The 21,907-nt window shown below is 37.5% G+C and overlaps 2 protein-coding genes across 4 annotated transcripts; both read left to right on the plus strand.

The window, feature by feature from the left end:
- The first annotated feature begins 3,903 nt into the window (after positions 1-3,903).
- On the plus strand, positions 3,904-4,749 carry LOC133799877 (uncharacterized). The gene has a single exon (XM_062237863.1). The coding sequence runs from the start codon at positions 3,904-3,906 to the stop codon at positions 4,747-4,749; it is 846 nt and encodes a 281-aa protein (XP_062093847.1).
- Positions 4,750-7,916: 3,167 nt separating this feature from the next.
- LOC133800831 (potassium transporter 11-like) lies at positions 7,917-15,128 on the plus strand. 3 transcript variants are annotated; one of them, XM_062238897.1, is made up of 8 exons: positions 7,917-9,008; positions 9,335-9,560; positions 10,205-10,450; positions 12,053-12,103; positions 12,221-12,481; positions 12,592-12,759; positions 13,205-13,420; positions 14,035-15,128. In XM_062238897.1, exons 1-8 carry the CDS (start codon positions 8,883-8,885, stop codon positions 15,078-15,080), a joined length of 2,340 nt encoding a protein of 779 aa, XP_062094881.1. In that variant the 5' UTR covers positions 7,917-8,882; the 3' UTR covers positions 15,081-15,128. The 3 variants fall into 3 exon arrangements, with proteins under 3 accessions (XP_062094881.1, XP_062094880.1, XP_062094882.1); XM_062238896.1 differs by having other exon boundaries at positions 7,919-9,008; positions 13,166-13,420; XM_062238898.1 differs by lacking the exons at positions 7,917-9,008; positions 9,335-9,560; positions 10,205-10,450 and adding an exon at positions 10,710-10,773 and having other exon boundaries at positions 13,166-13,420.
- The last annotated feature ends 6,779 nt before the right edge of the window (positions 15,129-21,907 follow it).

The following is a 21,907-nucleotide window of genomic DNA, read 5'->3' on the forward strand; positions in this document are numbered from 1 at the left end:
CATAATGATACAAATAATCTAGATTCGGATTATTGATGTGGAAAGACATCTCGGTAAATGTGCTTTATATAATATGATTATATATGACATGGACCGATATGAAATAAAGTCTTTATCCAAAAACCATTTAACAATAAAGACTTGTAATTCATATCATAACTGATGATCATTTATAGATTAACCTAAATCCTGAGTGTTCATGAACTCTTGTTCATGTTTATTAAATCTTTTGATTCATTCGTTATGGTCTCTTTAAAGAATGAGGCTAATGACTTTTATTTTGGAGATTTAATATCATGGATGGCTGGGAACATGTATCAACAATACGGAATCTAATCTTTCCTAACAGATCGTATATTAGTTCCCTTAAGGGTTAATTCTGGAACTTAATGATTTTGAGCTAAAATCTATAATTAGATTATAGATTAATTATTCACTAGTGAATTAATGGCACTTAAGGAATAAGAAGTAAATTAGAAAGGTAAAATGGTAATTCTTCCATTCTAATTTATGAACTAATTAATTAGAGGGTTGAACTATTGTAAGATGGTTATATCAATGGACGACTTAAGAAAAAGATTTCTGTAAAAGTATATTTATAACATAAAGAGTGCAATTCTGAATTTATAGTGGAGTAATATCAGAATTAATAAATCAACTATTATAATTAAAGAGTTTAATTATTTAGTTTCAATTTATTCGAGCTTAATGTTATAGGTCCATGGTCCCTGAAATGGCTCAAACAAACATTGACAAAGGTAAATACAAAAATGGGCAAAAATGACTTATGTGATAAGTAAAATATTTTTCTATGTATCAAACATAATTATTGCTTAATTATGTGTAATTAATTAATTAAGAATTAATTAATTATTTGATTTAACAAAAATATAATTAATTTTGAATTAATTTATTTTTGGGATTTTTTGTATTTAAATAATAATAAAAATTGGGAAAAATCACATGCCATCACAGGCATGTGGTACACGTGTGGCATAGTGCACAGGCACTGTGCTACACGCATAAGAGAGTGTACTCAGTCTCTTGATTCCACAATTTTAGTTATTTAAATATTAAATAAATAATGAGATATTTTAATATGATTAAAATATTATTATTTAAACAAAAATCTGATAACTGATCAATTATTTTGAATTTGTTTAAAATAACAAATATTTTAATATATAGGATATATTAAATATAGGATATCAGTTTTTTGATAGAATGTAATTTTTCAGGGATAGAAAAATATCTAGGAATCTCTCTCAAAGAAAGAGAACAGTGACATAAACAAAAGTCATTGTTCTTCACAAAACCTAGGTCCAAAACTTTATCAGATCTCATGTGTTGAGAACATCTGATAAATAGTTTATTGCCTATTATTTGTATAGCGAGCCCACACTCGTTCTTTGTGTGCCTGATAACATTTTGGAAGATCTTGGTGTGAGATCTCGAGGATTTAGCCATACGAAAAGATAGCAGCAAGGAAGGACCTGAGGTAATTTTTCTATTCATGTCCTTGATTCAATATATATATATATGCATGTGAAGAAGTAGATCTAGAAATCTTATGGGATTATCTAACAATTTGATTGTTGTTCCGCTGTGTATAATCTCTGATTTGATCAATAAAAACCAACAAAGGTTCCCCGGGCTGTTGCTTCACGTTCGCCAGAGTGTCAGCTTTGACGCGGGCAGCTTGAGAAGCTTGGAATGCCCTCTTGAAGTCGGCAGAAAAATTCTTCCACGAGCTAATGGAATGCTTTTTACATTGCTTGAACCACTTCCTAGCTGGCCCGATCAAGGTGGAAGGGAATATCAAACACCTCAGCTCAGGGCCAATATTATGGGCCATCATCAAGGTATTGAACATACCCAAATGATCCGACGGGTCTCCGTCTCCATCGAATTTAGACAGGTGGGGCATCCGGAAACCCGGCGGGTACGTTGTGGCTGCTATATTGGAGGAAAAAAGCTCTAGTTCGCCCCCCGAGTCATACTCGTCCTTCTCCTTTTCTGACAAGAGCTTCTTCACTAGCTCCTCCATCTCAGCTAGATGTTCTAGGGTCTGGTCCTTAATCCCTTGGTTGTTCTGGGGCTGTTCAATAGCTCCAATTCCATTGTACGCGGTAGGCGGGTTATTGTCCCTCCAAGCTTAAGCTTGGTTAGGTGGGACATTCCCACTGTCACGTACTTCGGAAAGATCATCCTCTCAGTGAGCATGACTTCCATTTCTGGTCGGATTCCCCCTCTGCGAGTTGAGGCGATCTCGAAGGTCGGCCCTCGAGGTGGCCCGAGGGCTTTGCGCCGAACTTAAGCGATTATGCAGGTCTCCACCAGATCTTCCACTTTGGTGGCTCTCGGTCCAATAGCTCCCGTTGGAATAGCTTGGAGCCCACTGCTGGGGGTGAGGATCCGAGACCTCCCCGCGTGCTCGGGGGCGATGGGAAGGATCAGCGGGAGGAGGATTTCTTCTGTTGCTCCCGTGTGTTGGAATGTCTCGAACTGGACGGGGAGGAGATGGGTATCTTATCGGCAACGGGGGATGCCTAACTGGCGAACCGATCCTAGTCCCATCCAGGCGGATCAAATTAGCTCGCGACCGTTCTACTCTACCATCTCCAGCATCCTGCGCCCGGCGGTCTGACTGCGGCACGGGAGGGCTGGCTAGAGCAGGTTGTCTGCGCGAGCCTTCCCCGGATCTACTCAGTGAGCTGCCACGAGCCCTTCTAGGCGCGTTCGACGGTGGAGTCGAGCTAGGAGTTGAGGTTCTAACTGATCGGTTGAATTGTTGATTGACCCTGGGAATCTTCTCAAACATAGCTTCCTGGTTATGGTGTGACATAGGTGCAGAACTCGGGGTTAAGGTTCTGACTGATCGACTGGGTCTGGGACGATTATCCTTGCGGGACTTGCAAGTCCCACTTTGCCTCTTTCCGACGTTAACGTCGGTTGCAAGAGGGGGTAGCCGGGCCAAGACTTATTCGATTTGCTTACTTGTTCTGCATAGTTGACCCCTCAACTGTATGTTATCCATCTCTATTGCCGTCAGGTAACCCGGGTTCGAATTTGGCGGTCGGGGCGCCGAACTCCCAGTGTTGTCCTGGCCCATCGGCTGCTTTCCCGATCGCTGCTGGACCTCGGGGTTTGGTTCATTGGATATGGTGGCATGGTGGGCTTCCTGTCCATCATGTTGATCCACCTCGTTACCATGCCTCGACCGAGTAACCACCATGATCAGGTTTTTGTGATAGCACCAATCTAAATCCTCTCAATGAAAGCACCAAACTGTTGACGTGGTTTTTCGCCAACAGGTAATTATACGAATGAGTAGGATGGATTAATGCAAATTGGTAAACTTTAATATGAAAAGAATCGTAATTTAGACTTTGGGAAACTAATAGAACTAGAAAGATGGTCACTCCCTTTCTTTTTAGGTGGTTCGAAGGTTAAAATCCCTCTAGTCCACCAATTGATATTATTGATATCTCTTAACTATTTTCTTACAAAGTGCCTTGTTACAAAAATCTCCCAACCCCTTGCACTACCCAGGGTCTTGGTATTTATAGGAAGATGATACCTAGGTAGGTATTGGGGTCATCCCGTGATCTCCTCATCCATCAAATCATTTATGTGACACTATTGATTAATTCCTAAACCTGCCAGTGAAGTGTGGTCTAATCAATAGGTAAGGAGGGATAACGGGCCGCATGGCCCAAATTAGGCGTGGGATGTCTGAATACGCACGTTTATACTGCATGTCTGAGAATTCAGGAATAGAATAGACACGTGACGTCTTATATATGCACGTTTATATTGCGTGGTTGACTTCACAAGGGTTCGGGGGTGTCAGTCCTCTGATGCGCTCCGAGCTTAATGTGGCGCTAGCTCGTAGTTCTCATCATGCCGACACAGTGGCTCCAAGTAGCAATTCTCTATAACCAGCTTGGGCTGGATAGATGGAAGCCCGTAACAAACAGCTCTGGGTGGACGATTGACACGTGGCAGATCGAATTAGGCCCTTCTCTAGCTCGCCGAAGTGCGCGGATATTTAGGGCGTACAATAACCATTTCATGAAAGGTGGTCCAAGTCAGAGGAATAGTGACAGGAAGCGGCCTAACAACAACTACAAGAGAGGAAAGGATCAATCCCAAGAAAAGCCAGGATTTCCTCAATGTCCAAAATGTAACAAATATCATCCTGGTGAATGTCGGGTTGGGACTAACACTTGTTACATATGTGGGAAGCTGGGGCACTTTGCAAGGGAATGTTCCAGCCGTAACGAACAGTATAAAGGAGGAGAAGAAAAGAAAACAAATCCCATAGTCTTTGCTTTGACTCGGGAAGAAGCGAAAGCAAGTCCATCCACAATAATCTCAGGTCACCTCCTTTTCAATAACATCCCTGCATCAGTATTAGTTGATTCTAGAGCTACACACTCATTCGCATCAGTGCATTTTGTTGGTAGATTGAATGGATTACCTGTTAAGATGGATACAATTTTTAGTATAGCACTGCCCTCTGGGGAAGTGCTATACTCAACTCATTGGTATAAGACTAAACCAATTACAATCAATGATAGGGAGCTATATGTTAACCTGATCATTATCGACATGAAGGACTATGACGTCATTTTAGGAATGGATTTCCTAACAACGTATAACGCTATAATCAACTGTAGTAAGAAAGAAGTCATTTTTGCACCGGTAGGAGAAGACGAAGTTCATTTTTGGGGGAAAGTGAAATGAACCCCTTCACCAATGATTTCTGCAGCAAAGGCAAGGAAATTATTAGCAAATGGATGCATCAGATTTCTAGCAACGATTTGTGATGTCTCGAAAGAGAAGCTTGTGAGACTTGAAGACGTTCATATTGTACACGAATTTATGGAAGTATTTCCAGAAGATCTTTCTGGAATTCCTCTCGATCGTGAAATTGAGTTTGAGATCGAGTTGTTACCTGGTACAACTCCAATTTCAAAGGCCCCTTACCGCATGGCACCTACCGAACTGAAGGAACTAAAGACTTAATTGGAGGAACTTTTGGAAAAGAATTTTATAAGACCCAGTCATTTTGGGGAGTTAGTGCGTGTACGAGATTTACCGAGTAGTTATTTGGGTATGTCAAGATTAATTGGGGATTTATAGGAGTACTCGAGGAATTAGCGGGAATAGGGCAAATGATGGGTTTGCCTTGGTGGCATTAAAGGGCTAGGGATTTATCTAGGGGAATTTTGGACTTTTCAGGCCAAGTGAGTAACTTACTTAGCTGGGAACTTCTTAGATCACTTAGGAAACCAAAGGAAACTCAGCAGCACCCCACACCCTCTCTCTCTCGTTTCTCTCTCTATCACTTGGAGCTTTGGAGGAGGTGGATCATTTTTTAAGGGAGTTAGCTTGGAAATTGAGGCTTGAAGCTAGGGATTTGGTTAGGAGCAACTTAAAGCTTGAATCATACAACTTAGGAAAGGTTATGCTCTGTTTTATGATGGAATATTACAGTGGTTTAAATTTTAGCAGAGTTTTAATCCAAGGGTTGGGTTTTGATTTGGGTTATAGATTGAAATTTTTTGAGGTTTTTGTACTGCTTATGATGTGTTGCTTAGGATTTTAGACTCATTTGGGACTTTGATGCAAGTTTGGGAAAGAATTTTTTAGTTTTGGCTGGGGGAAAAATGGTGGAAAAACCTAGTTTTTCAAGGTTCACGGCGTTGGATGTTCCAGGGCATGGGGCTCTGGCTAGGTACCAAAGCGCATGTATGGCTGTGCCATGATGCTAGGCCATTTTTCAGGGGCCTTAATTTTGTATTTTTAGGGCATAGTCCTTGGTGTTCAGGGGACGATTTCATCACCCCGTGTGGGGGAACTGGAGGTCCCGTGAGCATGGGATTGGTCCCGAGGTTCAATTATGGAATAAAATAGTAATGAGAATGTTATTTATGGGTTATGACTACGTTACCGCTAGGGCTTGGGAGAGGATCATTCTTGGGAGTCGTGCTTGCTTGCCTAATTGTTTGCACTCAAACCAAAGGTGAGAAAACTATTTGTGCATGTAGAGCAGGGCATGGCCCAATTATCTATGCTTAGTATTATGTCTGAATGTCTATAATTTTTATGTCATATCTATGTGTTTATGACTGATCGGCGAAGGCCGGGATCGACAAGGGCCGGAAACGGTAATAAGCATGTTGAATGCAGGCCACTGTGGCATGGCATCTAGGGTGTTGTATTCACCCGCTTGGTGAAGACCGTGAACCTGCTGCCTGGAAACACATCTTGATTGGCTTAGGCCGCTATGTGAATTGTCTACTATATCTGTTTGAGTTATGTGTTTACTGAGATAAACTATTATATGCTATGTTTTTGGAGTTTTCTCATTGGGCCTTGGCTCACGGGTGCTCCATGGTGCAGGTAAAGGCAATGGAAATGACGACCAAGCGTGAGTTGGAGGGCATGGAGTGACGCGTACATGTTTGGCCTACTTGGTTGCCACGACTGGGGTAGTTTTGAGAAACGTTGTGTAAATGATCGATTTTGTTGCCTAAGTCGACTGTGTAAAGACTTTTGAGTTGTAAATATGTTTTAAACAATATTTTTGGATCCCAATGTAACACTTTTACTATTTAAGTGAATGCCCAAATTTTTTTTACTGAATTCTTATTTAAATGAGTCTTTACTTTAAATTAATCACACTTTTTGGCCTAACACCTTGATTAGCAAGTTAATTACACGTTTTCAAATCACATGGTAATGACTCTAGGGTGGTAGGGCGTTACACTAACCAATAGGTAATTTTTTGACAAAGCTGCTGTCCTACAAAACGTGGTGTCGAGCTCGTACAGGCGACAAACAGCATGTCCCAATGTGCCACCTGGCGTGGAAAAACGGGCGGCCGCTCTCTAACACTGCCAGGAGTGTGTCTCCCCAGAAGATGGTGAGCTGCAACCATTATCTCTATCACAAAAAGTGTTTTAATTAGGCTTTTAATCTAACTTATGTGGGAATATTTTTGTAATAACTACTCATTAAGAAAGTTAATTTCTCTGTCTCTATAAATAGGGCTAGTACCATTGTAAAGGAGTTCCCAACTTTTGTATTCAGAGCATTACAAAAACGTTGCCTGAAAGTCCATAGAAGCTTGGCCAACCAAGCTTCACCAATCCTAATACAATAGCCTCTCCACGAGTTAATTAATAACATGAACTACATAAAATCTCTTGCTCTTTACTATATTTGTTTATAATTATGTTTTATTAAGTTGATAGTGAAAAAAAAGTCAACAATATTCATTTAAAAAAATATAATATATGCTTATAATATATTAATTTATAAAATATATACTTGTATATTTTGCTAAGCAAAAATGGTGAAAATGAAAACTTAGATTGGTAATTTTATAAGGATGATACAAGTATATGTATATTTATATATATGTATAATTAATTGTTTAATTATATAAAAAAATCAAATTAGGAAAAATTTAGTTCATATATTAATTTGTAAATAATGAGGTAAGTGGGGAAAAATGCAAAAATCATGGGGTAAGTGATAACTCTTAACAAAAGAGAAATTATTATGGGGGTATTTGTCCTATTATTTTGTATTATCACTAAAAATAGAAAAATACTAAAGGGTACTAATAGTGCTCAACATCATCCTATAGTGCTATGATGCAATTTAAATCTCATTCATTTTAATTTAAGAACTATTATAAAAAAGTGCTCACTACTCGCGAGACGGCTACTTTTCGTGATGTTGTGCACATAGCAATGCTCGTAGAAATAATATATATTAAATATTATTTGAGGATAATTTCACATTACCGTTTTGCCTCTCTTTTAGAGATCTGCCAATCTGACCTGCCTATCTGACAAACGTGCACTAAAAATATAATAATAATAAAAATATTAACTTCCGGGTTCAACCATCTTGCTTTAGTTTCTTCTCTCTCATTCCCTCGTAATTTTGTTTCTGTTTCTCTTTCTTACGTCTCTCTTATAATCTCATTTTTCAACTCTGTAGCTTCAAAAGCTCAGCTGAGGAAAAGCTCTGTCCCTTTTTGGTTAATACCAGCCAAAAAAAAACAGACTCAGCATCCTCTCTTTCACTCATTTTTGCTCTGAGAAACCGACTTAAGCTGTTGGGCTTTTTCTCTTTCTTCTTTTTTTATTTCATGTTTTTGGGTTCGTTTTCTGCCGTTTTGGGCAGATGGGTGTGAGATTATTCCTGGGATTTATTGATGTCGTGGCTGATACTGAGTCTCTATACATCACTTCACTTGGTTGACCCCACTTGCCAGAATTCAATTTCTTTTCTTTTTCTGTTTTGTTTTCTTTGAGAAGCAAATTAATCAAATATGAGCTCTTTGTCTCTTTACCCATTATTTTTGGACGTGTGAGGTGTTTTTGAGCTGTTATATCCATAAGTGGGACTCTTGGTGCTCAAACTTTGGTGTATGGGTTTTTTTGTTTGAGACTGGATTGATTTATCTAGTTGTAGTTTTTGTTCAATTTTCAGCCTTTCTTGCTGGGTTTCTTTAAGCTTGGAGTTTTGGTTCTTCTTTCTTCTTTAGAGGTTGAATTTCAATTGTCTTCTTCTGTAGTTACAGAGCTATAAGCTTTTTGGACTTATCAACCTTTTCCGAGAGTTTTATTGTGGGTTGTACGGAACATGGATTTCGAGTGAAGTGCTAATTTGAAGATCTAGATTTGACTGTATCTATCTATATTTAATTTTTATTGATAGATTTTGAGGATTTCTGAGATTTGGTTTGGTTTGTGGAGTGAAAAACTGATAAGAGAAGCTACTACACAGAAACTGGGAAGAACTTCTTTAGCCTTATTGAAGCTTCAAAGTCAATCAGCAGTATACATAATATTAAAATGGCTTCAAGAGTTGAGGATGATCAAGAAACAGACGACAGAGGCAGTATGTGGGTTTTAGATCAGAAGCTTGATCAACCTATGGATGAGGAAGCTGGGAGGCTCAGGAATATGTACAGAGAAAAGGTATGTCATTAAATTTTCTCGGTCTCTCTTCCCCCTTAATTTTATTGATTTCAAATGATTTTAACATCTGTCAAACTAAATACAAAATTCTTATAGGTATATGTTCAATAATAGGATTTGAATTTCTATAAATATAAAACCTTGATGGATCTTGGCTATGATATGTTGGTGTAAATAATTATGTATTTTTGGTGAGTTTATAACTTGATTTGCTAATTAAAATAATGGTAGTATGGTAGTATGGTAGATGAGTAAATTTATTGCTGTACAGTTAGTAGTAATTCTGTCTTGTTGTCTAACACAGTTGTGAATTGTGATTTCTCCAGAAATTCTCAGTGTTATTGCTTCTGAGGCTTGCATTCCAAAGTCTTGGAGTGGTTTTTGGAGATTTGGGTACTTCTCCCTTATATGTCTTCTACAATACATTTCCTGGAAAAATTGAAGATACAGAGGATGTGATTGGTGCTCTGTCTTTGATTATATACTCTCTCACTCTTGTCCCTCTTCTCAAGTATGTTATCGTTGTTTGCAAGGCGAATGACAATGGTCAAGGTAAATTAAACTCTCACTATCTTTTTAAATCATGCGCTGCCTGACTATTAGTGGAATTATATGTTGAATAGAAGAAATTGTTGTTGCTTTTATCCATTTATGCTGGTATTGTTGACTACTTTTGTAATGGTGTGAACAATAAATACTAGAATGTTGTTGATCTTTTTCTCCCCTTTTTCACCACTATTTCAAAGTGTAGTTCACCCGTCTGTGACAAGTACACCACTTCCTTATTTCTTTTTCACCATGCATTTTTTTAAAAATAAAACTGGTAATGGTTTACTTAGATAACTACTTGATGATGTTTGTGTGTGTTTTAATAATATTTCATTTCAAAGACAGAAAAGAAAAGGGGTGTGATACCCTTTTAGTAGTGTGGGCTGGAGAGATCAGATATTGATTGCTCTGCACTTATCAACTGACTGCTATCTCTAAAAAAAGATGAAAAAAGACTTTAGGTTTTCATGTCCTACATGCTCCATGTTACCTCTAGACTAAGGTGAATATCTGGTTGAAATACATAACAAGTGGGTAGTGTAGGTTGAAAATATTCATTTTCTTGCGGAATGCCTTCTGTAGTTTTCGGTTCTTTCATTTGCTGTTTACATACACAGAAGACAGAACTTATTGTTTATGTTGTGCAGGTGGAACATTTGCTCTTTATTCCTTGCTATGTCGACATGCAAAAGTTAAAATTATTCCTAACCAACACCGGACTGATGAAGAGCTAACTACATATAGTCGTTCTACTTTTCGTGAACAGTCTTATGCTGCAAAAACCAAGAGATGGCTGGAAGAGCATGCATACAGGAAGACTTCCCTTCTTCTTCTTGTTCTTGTTGGCACTTGTATGGTGATTGGTGATGGGATTCTTACTCCAGCTATATCTGGTACACATTTATTCATCTTAAAGTCTAAGATCCTAAAAATATTGGATTATAAATAAGTTCCCACATCCTATCTTTAAATCCATCTAAAAAAAATGTAGCTCAAGGTACATATAAGAGATAATTTAATATTATCCTGCAAGTAGTTTTGATATTTAGAACAGGAGTAAACTCTTATAAACTTCACAGATTTGTATTTCTACATAGCAGGGAAAATAAACACCAATCAATGATCATAGAATATGACTGTCATGTTTCTCAGGGAGTTTAGATTGCTTCTTGTGGATGTGACCCTGAGGGACCTGCTACCCCTAAGCACAGATGGGGTAAACTTTACTTCCCTGAGAACCTGCGAACTGGTCTATCTTCTTTTTCCCCATTATAAATGTAAATGTTAACCCAAATCCCTGCTGCAACTCCTGGCAGGGATGCGATAGGGAAGGCTTCCCCTTTTCCAACTTACACATTTTTGGTCCATATTTTATAGTGGTACATTTAATTCACCTGTAGTAGAATTACAATGGGTCAAGAAATACCTCACAATTTTGGTGGCACAGTTACTTGGTCGATTTGGATAGAGAGAAAATGTTAATAAGGAGCACATAAACTCCCTAGTCCTAATACCAGAGGGCTTAATTAGTGAATTTTCTATCTTGTGTTTGTGTTCTATATTGCTTACTGAAAATAAGTATTTCTAATGTTGAGGACAAACTTGAAATCTGTGACGACAGAGTGTACTTACTTTTCATTCTGTTTCTCTCTATTATTTAAATTCCATTTTTGTGCTCAGAAGTTTGAGTCTTGTGCACAAAAAACTTCTGAAATTAAAAGAAGTCCAGTCCATCAGTCAGATTGGAAGCTTTGGTTTTTGAAGACTAGATTTATCATTCATTAGATGAAATTTCTCTTACCAACCTATGCCTAGTTGCTTGGACGTGACTGATGTCCTTCAGGGTAGTGATTACAATTTGTATATCTATGTTTTTTTAATTTACTCTGAATCTCATTACTAAAGACAGTACTTGAGTCCAAATACAATTTAGGGTAATTGGAGATGTTCACTTTTCCTTTGTATGCAAAAACATTCTGCGGCATTGTGTGCAAATGGGTTTTCTGATGTTGAAGATTAAGCTATAAAGGCTCTCAACCACACAGCATGTCTTCTATAATTATTTTTTTCTCTATCTCAATTTCCATTTGTGTACATTATTTTCATGGTCCTATGCACAAGTATTTCAATGTTTTATCAATGAAAGTGCATGCTCGGTTTTCCAGATTTGACTGTCGATCATCAAATGCAATTCTCTTCCGAAACATCTATTTTCTGATATTTTTCTCCAGTCTTGCATGCATTTCTATGAGTAATGTAAGGCCCCATTGTTCGTGATGAAATGTATTCACAAATTTTTGAATTGCTCAATTCTAATAAAGCTTTAATGGTGGGGGTGTATGGGGAGATAAAAGTAGTGGCAAGAGTGAAGTTGCAGAGGATTTCTAAACATGAATTCTTTCTGCCACTCACTTTCGTTAGAAGCTACATCATTTTAGTGCTTAAGGACCCTGTCATTTTCTATTACAGTGGTTAACGATGGCTTTCCTTTGCAGTCTTATCAGCTGTTGGTGGGATCAAAGTAAGAGGCCCCAGTATGAACTCTGGTAAGATCACTATTTGAACTGCAAAAACTGTGTTTGTTCACTTGTTTCTTCTGCTTCGCCATCCACTGTTTTTATGTTCATAAATTATTTAATTGTTTCCTTTCTGTTGCGGAACAGATGTTGTTATACTCGTTGCGGCTGTAATATTAGTAGGACTGTTCAGTATGCAGCACTATGGCACAGACAAGGTTGGGTGGCTCTTTGCTCCGATTGTTCTCCTATGGTTTCTCATAATTGGAGGTATAGGCATATACAACATTTGGAAATATGATAGCAGTGTTCTCAAAGCTTTCTCGCCTGTGTATATATACCGGTATTTTAGAAGGAATGGAAAAGATGGATGGACCTCCCTTGGTGGTATAATGCTTAGCATAACAGGTAAATTTTCCACATCTAATTTTTACTTTGGGTTCTCTTAATTCTTTAAAAACTATTATAATTTGGTCATTTTTGTCCTGATGACATATTGGGAATTATATCTCTTGCAGGAACAGAGGCACTCTTTGCAGACCTTGCCCATTTTCCAGTTCTAGCTGTTCAGATTGCTTTCGTTCTAGTTGTCTTTCCTTGCCTTCTTTTAGCTTATTCCGGACAAGCTGCATACCTTATGCAAAACCATGATCACGCAAGTGATGCATTTTATCGTTCTATTCCAGGTTTGTTTTGATCTTTGCTTTGCACTGAATGCATTTTATTGCAATATGAACCCATGTAATTCTGCTCACAATTATGGATACTATCTTATATAAATGAAAAAAAAAAATGGGTGACTTGTATCATAGTGGATTGATAAAAGGAAAACTAAAAAAAATTCTCAGGGACAGCCAAAGTTATCCAAACATTAATTTTCTTATGCTAGCATATACGTTAATGAATCTCCTAAAAGATACTGATGACATGAGAATCATTAATCTTATGAGCTCACTAAATTTGGATTCTCTTGTTCAGTTCACTCTCATTCTTACTTGGGGGAGATTAGGATAGAGGGGAAATAGTACAAATATCTTGAATTTACTATTATCATTTGTGTCTTACCAATTCTTATTTCAACTTACGCGCCAGTAAGCATATATTGGCCTGTATTCCTTGTTGCAACTGCAGCAGCTATTGTCGCAAGTCAGGCCACTATATCTGCTACCTTTTCAATCATTAAGCAGGCACTTGCTCATGGATGTTTTCCCAGAGTCAAAGTTGTGCATACATCAAAGAACTTTCTTGGCCAAATATATGTGCCAGATATCAATTGGATCCTCATGATTCTTTGTATTGCTGTGACTGCTGGATTTAAAAATCAAAACCAAATTGGAAATGCTTATGGTAAGCTTTTCATCAGCTAAATTTTGTTATCTGTAAGTTATCAATCTTGTAAATATTTGAACTGTGTGTGCATAGATTTTTGCTGTTTCTGTACCGGTCCATGCAGCTATATGTATTTCTACTTAAAAGAATATGTTAATACTGTAAACATTCTTTCTAACTGTAATATTGTGATTGACTTGCACAACTAGAGGTCTGTTGGAAGAAACCCAAAACGTAAAAAATAAAATTAAAATTAAGTTGGACAGTTCTATTGAACAAGATGTTGACCTTCCAGATCCACCTCCCCGGGTCCCCATACACTCATAGGGGCTGAAACTTTACTTGTCAATATACTGTCTGTCTTTTGGAATAGTGTATACATAGAGTTTGGTCGGGTTGGAATCGTTACCATTTGGTATGGTGTTTACACAGTTTGTTTGGGTTGCAATTGTTACCTTTTTGAATAGTGTATACACTTGAGTGGAGAGAGATTTTTATATAAACTAAAATACATGTGTAGAGATTTTAATACTAGATACAAAACTTTTGGTACTTTTATAAGTTAAAATGACTTGCTTGCAGTAAGAATTGGGTTTTTTCATTCTTCTAATATAATATTTTTTGTAAAACAGGGACCGCGGTCGTGATAGTCATGTTGGTCACCACATTGCTTATGACTCTAATCATGATCCTAGTTTGGCGCTGCCATTGGATTATTGTGGTGATCTTCACTGGTTTATCACTGCTTGTGGAGTGCACTTACTTTTCTGCTGTACTTTTCAAAGTGGATCAAGGTGGATGGGTTCCACTTGTGATTGCTGCTGCTTTTCTTCTCATTATGTTTGTTTGGCATTATGGAACTGTGAAACGTTATGAATTTGAAATGCATAGTAAGGTTTCGATGGCATGGATTCTTGGACTTGGTCCAAGTTTAGGACTTGTTCGGGTTCCTGGTATAGGACTTGTGTACACCGAACTCGCAAGTGGCGTTCCTCACATATTCTCTCACTTCATCACAAACCTACCAGCCATCCATTCAGTTGTTGTATTTGTTTGTGTGAAGTATCTTCCAGTGTACACAGTCCCAGAGGAAGAAAGATTCCTGGTAAAGCGAATTGGACCAAAGAACTTCCACATGTTTCGCTGTGTTGCAAGATACGGCTATAAAGACCTTCACAAGAAAGATGATGATTTCGAGAGAAAGCTCTTTGATAACCTTTTCATGTTTGTACGGCTTGAAGCCATGATGGAAGGTTGTTCCGACTCTGATGATTACAGCATTTACGGCCAGCAAACTCAGCAGTCACGAGAGGGCTTCATTAACAACGGTTGTAACACAACTCGCTCCAGTGTTGACCTTACCATCTCTTCAGTGGATTCAATTGTACCTGTTAAGTCTCCAACGCATGGGAACTACAATACAGTCGGGTCTTCAGGTCAAGTGAGCAGCCACACCGAGGTTGATGAGCTAGAATTTTTGAATAGTTGTAGAGATGCTGGAGTGGTGCACATACTGGGGAATACAGTAGTCAGAGCAAGGAGGGAGTCAAGGTTCTATAAGAAAATAGCTGTTGATTATATATATGCATTTCTTAGGAAGATATGCAGGGAGAATAGTGTGATATTCAATGTTCCCCATGAGAGCCTATTAAATGTTGGTCAAGTTTTCTTTGTCTAACTTTTATTTTTGCACTATCATCCTTCAATAATATATTTTACAATCTCATTCCTTGTACTACTCACAAATGTAAATTTATATTTCCTCGTCTCGGCTACCATAATGCACTTCATAAATTTTGGAAATTTCGATTTTATTAGGAAACTATGCTTGAAATTGTACATAATATTAGTCTCGAGACAAGAGAAATGTGTATTTTTAAATTTAGTGTTATTATTTTACTAGGGGAATGTAACGAGGACAAAACATTTAATTCTAATGCACTCTGAGTCTATAATCAATAAAATGTAGATTTTTTTTTCAACTATCTTCAATGGATGGTATAAATTTTGTGCCATCTAATGTATAAGGTGCAAATTAACTCAAAAAACTCAACAAAGTCATATAGTTTTTTTTATAGAAAATATATCAAAAAATTATTAAATAAACAAAATAAAAGGTTAAAAAGCTTTCAATTAATATAAAAGACATCAATTACTGACAAAAATGTAAATAAAAAAGGTAATATTTATTATGTGCCAAAGTTGGTCTATGCTAAATTTGGCACACATTTTGCAACATTGGAGCTACATTTTTTTTTAAGATGTGCTAAAAAAGTCATGCACCACTTTTATAGCACTACATTGGAGGTGTATTGCTGAATTTTGCACATATTAAAAAAATGTAACTCCAATGGTGTTGCGAAATGTGTGTCGAATTCGGGAAATGCTAAAATTTGTGCCAAATACAAAATAAAGCATGAGCCAAATTTGACACATAATAAATTTTACTTTTTTTTTACTCTTTTGCCACTAATTAATAAGTTTACCTTTATTATTTACCATTTTACCACTAATTAATCTCGTTTGTTAATTAAAAGTTTTTTTACTTTTATTTATTTATTTAAATATCTTTTTATACATTTTCAATCAAAATTAAATGATTTTGTTGACTTTTTGAGTAAATTTGCATCTTGTGCAGTGGAGTACAATTATAAAAATTGGTCCACATATAATATTAGCTTATTTTTTGGGCCAAATTTGGTATAAAATTTGCACCATTCATTGAAGATGGTCTTATATGTTGTTTTATAGAGCTGTCAATTTAATATTTAAGATTAATATGTGGCATATATCCCCTAAACATGGGTTTGGGAGCCTTACAATTATGTTTTTTAAATTTGTCCCATAAGAGCAGTTTTCGTAGTAATTTAAGGTAAGTTTTTCCTTGTGTTAAACAATGCATGGTGAGTTTGCCCATTATTAAACATGAGATGAGATTCGCTCTCTCTTTTTTACCCACAAAATTAAAGCTTGAATCCTTGTGACATGTTTACTTAAGGCGAATGAGAACTATTTGTGTGATAATAATTTTCAATCACATGTTTACTAAAATAAAGAATGGGAGAATTTGGTGGGATAAGGAAGAAAATAATGAAAATGATTCTCCCTCAATCACTTAAGAAATGTCATTAAAGGTAATGAATTTTAATTTTTTTATTTTGTTTTTAAAAAATTAAAAAAGAAAAGACAATTTAAAATTATATTTCACCAAAGTACTACTTTATATATATTTTTATTAAAAATGACAATTTAGTCAATTTAAGCAGTCTGATACGTTTTATGTTTATGTAAATAAGATAAACTGATTTTGATTCTCTTTCTATTCAAAAAGTAAATAATATAATATAAAATAATGATTCTAATTATTCCAAATTTTATTCTTATTCATTTTTCCATTAATTTATTATGATTCTGACTATAGTTTAATAAATATGTTATTGGTGTTTAATGTTTCTAATCAATTAATCTTGATTAAATAAACTTGGTAATATTTAGGACCATAAAAAATGAATTTTAGATCTTGACATAATTATTAGGGAAAATATCAGTTTGGCCCCTGTGTTTTCTCCGAATACTTGATCGGCCCTTATGTTTTGTTAAATGACAAAACATACTCTGTGTTTTGTAAAATGGAACAAAATGATATATTGCGCTCGATTTCGGTCAACTAATTTTTCAATATGACTAAAATGCCCCTACTTTTTATAATTAATTAATAAAAAATAATATAAAATAAAAAAAAACATATTTCAATAAATTACAACTTTAAAATAATTATCATAAACAAAAAATAAAATTTAAACCTAAATTCAATAATTAAATTATAACATGGGTAAATACTATTTTGGCCCCTGTGTTTTGCAAAAATTACTGATCGGACCCTCTATTTTGTTAAATGATAATTTGGACCCTGGGTTTTACAAAATAGAACAAAAGAGTACCCTAGACTAGATTTTGGTCAATTTGGTTTAAATATGACCAAAATAACCCCACTTTTATTAAAGATTTAATATTAATTATATTTAATTAATTTTAAAGGTACATAATTGAACTAATAGTACAAAAATATTATATTTTATTTGAAAAAAAAAATAAAAACTTTAAACAAAACATAATGGAAATCTTAAATAAAACTTAAAAGAATTAAGAATAAATAAATCTTAAACAAAAATCATCAATAAAACTTAACTAAAACTAAAATGAATTAAAATTAAAAAACAAGGCTGGGGGTGATGGATTTGATGCGGCTAGGGCAGAGGTTGGGGCGACTTGGGGGTGGGCGATCTGGCGACTTGGCTCTAGGACGTGGATGGGGGTGCTCGACGACAAGGCTGGGCGACTGGGGGTGTTGGATTTGACACGACTGGGGTAGAGGTTGGGGCAACTTGGGGGTGGGGGATCTAGTGACTTGGCACTGGGTTATGGATGGGGGTGCTCAACGACAGCTCCATGTTGCAGATGGAAGCGCTCGGCCTTAGATCTGGGGTCGTAGGCGAAGGTATTGGTGAACGAAGCTCTCACAACAGATTAGCATTGAGGAAATGCAAGGCTAGCGATGAAGGCAACAAAGATAGGTGATAACTCTAGGAATTAGAGTTATTTTTATGCTTTTAAACTTTTTTTATCAAGGAAGAGTGATTTGTGATGTTTTGTAGTAGTTTTATTGTGTTTTCATTAAATAATAATTAAAGTAGGATAATATTAAATAGTATAGTAATGCTGGGAAAACCTCTAAAAAATATGTTCGTTCATTATCTTGATAGGTGGTCTTTGAATATAGAGCAATTTGAGAAAGAATTGAAGTGTGAAGTGGAATCAGAATTTGAGGAATGCTGTGGCATTGCTGCAGCATCGCATCCTGGCAGATGCTCTATTTTGAGGGTCCACGGGTGAAGTTTCAAATTTATGGTCTTTAACTCATTTTGTTGTAATTATCTTAATTGGGATGAAAGCAATTGATACAAGGATATTGGGGCTTTTATTGTACTTGGTCCATTTGTGGTAAAGAAGACAAAAAGAAATTAAAAGATAAAGCAAAAAGGCCCACGTGACCCAAGGGAGGGGATGACCTAAAGGTATTGATAGTCTTCTTTCTTGCTGGAGGATATACGGCTGGCAGAGAAGAAAAATACCCAGCCGCCTGGTGCAATCAATAAACCCATTTTTGGCAGCCATTAATGTGAAGGAAGAGGGGAGAGGAAGGAGAAAAGAGGGAAAAGCAAGAGGACAAAGCCACTTGGGACATCACTTTAGCTTGAATTCTTACCTTTATTTCTATTTCCATTCAGTTTATTCTCTAAACTTTTAGATTATGTATTATATTTATTTGGGTATTTTTGAGATTATGAGTATGAGCTAAACTCTAAATAGCTAGGATAATTAGAACCCTAATATGTGATTGTATTGACACTTTTATATTGATGTTTATTCATTCAAATATTTATCATGTTCAATGCTTGCTATTGAGTGATAATGACCTACGTCCACTTGATAATGACCTACGTACACTTGATACTATTATCAATACTGAGCTCCAAAGGTGTGATCAAAGAACTAGGGTTCTTGAGTTTCACAAACCTTGGAAGAAGAAAACAATACAATGATGGATAATAGTAATATAATGCTGAAAGAAAAAGATTGATCCCCTTCCCTGAGCTATCCCTTGTGTATTTATAGGCTCAGGAAGAGTTACATGAATTAGGAAATAATATATATCCTTAATGATCGGATCTGCAGGTCATAATGAGGAGATATTCTCGGATATCATTACAACTGTACAGATCTTTACATAAATGAACGAAGTATGCGACCAGTCTGGTCGTATATAAAACGTGACATTTCCATGTGGAAATAATTCTGGTCGATAGGCGAGCCGTATCTCTGCTACGTGTCCGCCACGTGTTGAAAATCCTTGCCACATCATCAGTAGCTGATTTATGGATAAACATTGCCCCCCAAGTTTATTCATTGCGACCAGCAATAAGTAAACTTAGGAAACTAACTTTTCGTATGCCCCACGAAATCTGTCAGAGCCTCTCGTGCGTTCTTGAAAACTGTGACCTAATCACGTCCAATCATGCCTTTTCAGTTTTCAAGAAACCTTTCCGACAGCTGTTACACTCCCCCATGCCTTGAAAAAGGTAGCTCATGATTACCCCTTTTCGGCATACCTCAACTTCTATAAATAATCCCCACATTCTTCTTTTAACTCTTTACACACCATCTCTTTTCCAAGAACTCTCAAGAACTATATTTCAGAGCCCGGAACTTCAAGTTTTTCAGTTGCTTTGCTAAGGATCTTTCTCCTGCAATCCTAAAGCTACTCCTTTTCAGAATCTCCAATCTTCATTCAGGTAAAAAAATTTGACGTTTAACCCTTTGAGATGCCATGCATACTGCTTCTGTGCTCTAAAACTTTTTGTGTTCTTGGGTAGAAATTTGTGAAGATTTTGTATACACCGTTTGATGCTTGATAGGGTAGTGTAGTTTTGCTCTATAGAAGTTAGGAATCAATTTGATAGTCAGGATCATGGGTTTAGGGCGTAAAATCGAAGTAAAAATTTGATTTTTAGACTAGCTGAAAAAATGGGTTTTTCCCGCCCCTTCGGAGTTGAAAAAGCTTTTTTTCAGTATAACTTTTTACTTTCACTTTTTGATCCGTTTTTCAAACTGCTCGCATAAAACATAGTATTTCGGTTAGAATGCTGCTGGGCGTAGACGTGAGCAACGTTATTCCAACTTTCAACATAAGCTCCCAGGCTGTGTGTCTTATCTCCTCCTTTGTCTGTTTGCAGTTTATATGCAAGACCTGTGGGGAGGAGAAAGACCCATCGACGCGATCTGCTAGCTCAACTGCTCGAGGACGAAGAACAACCCTCGACATTGATACCCAATATTCCCTTTTCTCGTACCAATCCAAACACTTCCCCAGTCTTGACCCGAAACATGGCTCGCACCAAAACCAAGGCCCAGAAAAGGAAAAACTTTGACCCTTCTCATCAGCCTGCTGCTTCGGCTGATGTTCCCTCGATCAGTGGTCGAGATGAAAATGCTCCCGATCCAAATATCCAAAGGCATGCCCACCCTCGACACGCCATTCAGCCAGATGTTGAGTGGCATGTAGTCTCTGAAAGTAGGGTGACGATCAGAATGATCGCCAACCACTTAAGGAAATATGGCCTGCCAGGGGTGACTCTAGTCAAGCCCAACCCAGACCAAAGGGCTAATCTGCCTGGGGGTGCCTATAGCACCTGGTCGCGGTATCATATTGAGGCAGAGGCCACCTTGCCTCTTCACCCATTCTTTTAGGGGGTAGCCAACTATTTTGGAGTTGCCCCCTTTCAAATAACCCCGAATGGATATAGGATGCTTGCTGCACTATATATTCTATATAGCCAGAAAAAATGGCCCGTGCCATCGCCTCATGAGGTCAACTACCTGTTCAACCTCAAATCTAACCCCAACCATGAAGGCATGGGGTTCTTCCACCTTTGTCATCATGAAACTGGGCGCACTTTCTTGACTGAAAAGACCCACATCTCAAACGTGGGGAGGTACTACCAGGAGTACTTCCTTACGGCTAACCTGGTCGCGTACAACCTGGCTTTTGCATGAGGAGGTAAAACTTTCATATTTCTGGTTGACTTCTTCACTTAGTATTTTCCTCCACAATGTCTTAAACTTTTGATGTCTTCCAGGCCCGTGGCTGCGACCAAACCCAACTTCGGGCAAGGAGTCGAGATCGGCACTCTTAGCCAGCATGTCTGATACTGAAAAGAGTGTCAAGAATCTGGTTACGATGGCTAACCTTAGGTTGGCTAGCCTCTGGGCCACTCAATCAGACACGAGGGGGCCTTCGGTAGGGAGTGCTTGCGCCGAAGAGGAACCCGAGCAGCAACCTCAAGCGTCACCTCCACGGAGGAGACCGACTGGGGTCACGATCAGGGAACCTGCTGGCGCTCCCCGAGCAGAGAGGCCCTTGGCCCCCATAAGGAAAGGAAAGCAGAAGGCCACCGAGCCTGTCGACCTCTCTGATGATTCTTCGGATGACAACGGTATAGTTATTTCGCTTTTAGACAATTTGCCAATTCCCTGTGATCTATTTGATGGGGACGACAATTTTAAATATGCTCCACACTTAGGGCCAGACTTCTTCGTGTCAAAGAATGAGTGTAAGACTAGTAGAGTCTGTAGTGTAGCGACCCGTAATAATAGCTCGAGTATTGGGCTTTGCAATCCTTTTTTGTTTTGTTTTGTTTTTTTTTTTCTGATGTAATGTGTTTGGCTATTCATGCTATCTTATTGTTTGACTTTTCTCTTGCTTTTCAGACATGGACTCTTCCAACGTGTTCGATCTTTACAGCACCCCAGAGGCTGCTGTGGCCCCTCCAAGCAAGAAGAAAACCAGTAAGAGAAATACTGGGGAGAGCAGCAAAGAGCCTCAGGCGAAGAAGGCTCAGAACGCATGCCCTTCGGAGGACATGCCCTCTGCCACCGTGAATCCAC

The sequence above is a fragment of the Humulus lupulus genome, chromosome 9, assembly GCF_963169125.1.
Source record: "Humulus lupulus chromosome 9, drHumLupu1.1, whole genome shotgun sequence".
NCBI lineage: Eukaryota > Viridiplantae > Streptophyta > Magnoliopsida > Rosales > Cannabaceae > Humulus > Humulus lupulus.

Excerpts from the sequence above, each read along its gene's own strand:
- LOC133800831 (XM_062238896.1), top strand. The coding sequence starts at position 8,883 with ATGGCTTCAAGAGTTGAGGATGATCAAGAAACAGACGACAGAGGCAGT. Across the intron at positions 9,009-9,334 it reads GGAATATGTACAGAGAAAAG|AAATTCTCAGTGTTATTGCT; the intron begins GTATGTCATTAA and ends TGATTTCTCCAG. Across the intron at positions 9,561-10,204 it reads GGCGAATGACAATGGTCAAG|GTGGAACATTTGCTCTTTAT; the intron begins GTAAATTAAACT and ends TATGTTGTGCAG.
- LOC133799877 (XM_062237863.1), top strand. The coding sequence starts at position 3,904 with ATGCCGACACAGTGGCTCCAAGTAGCAATTCTCTATAACCAGCTTGGG.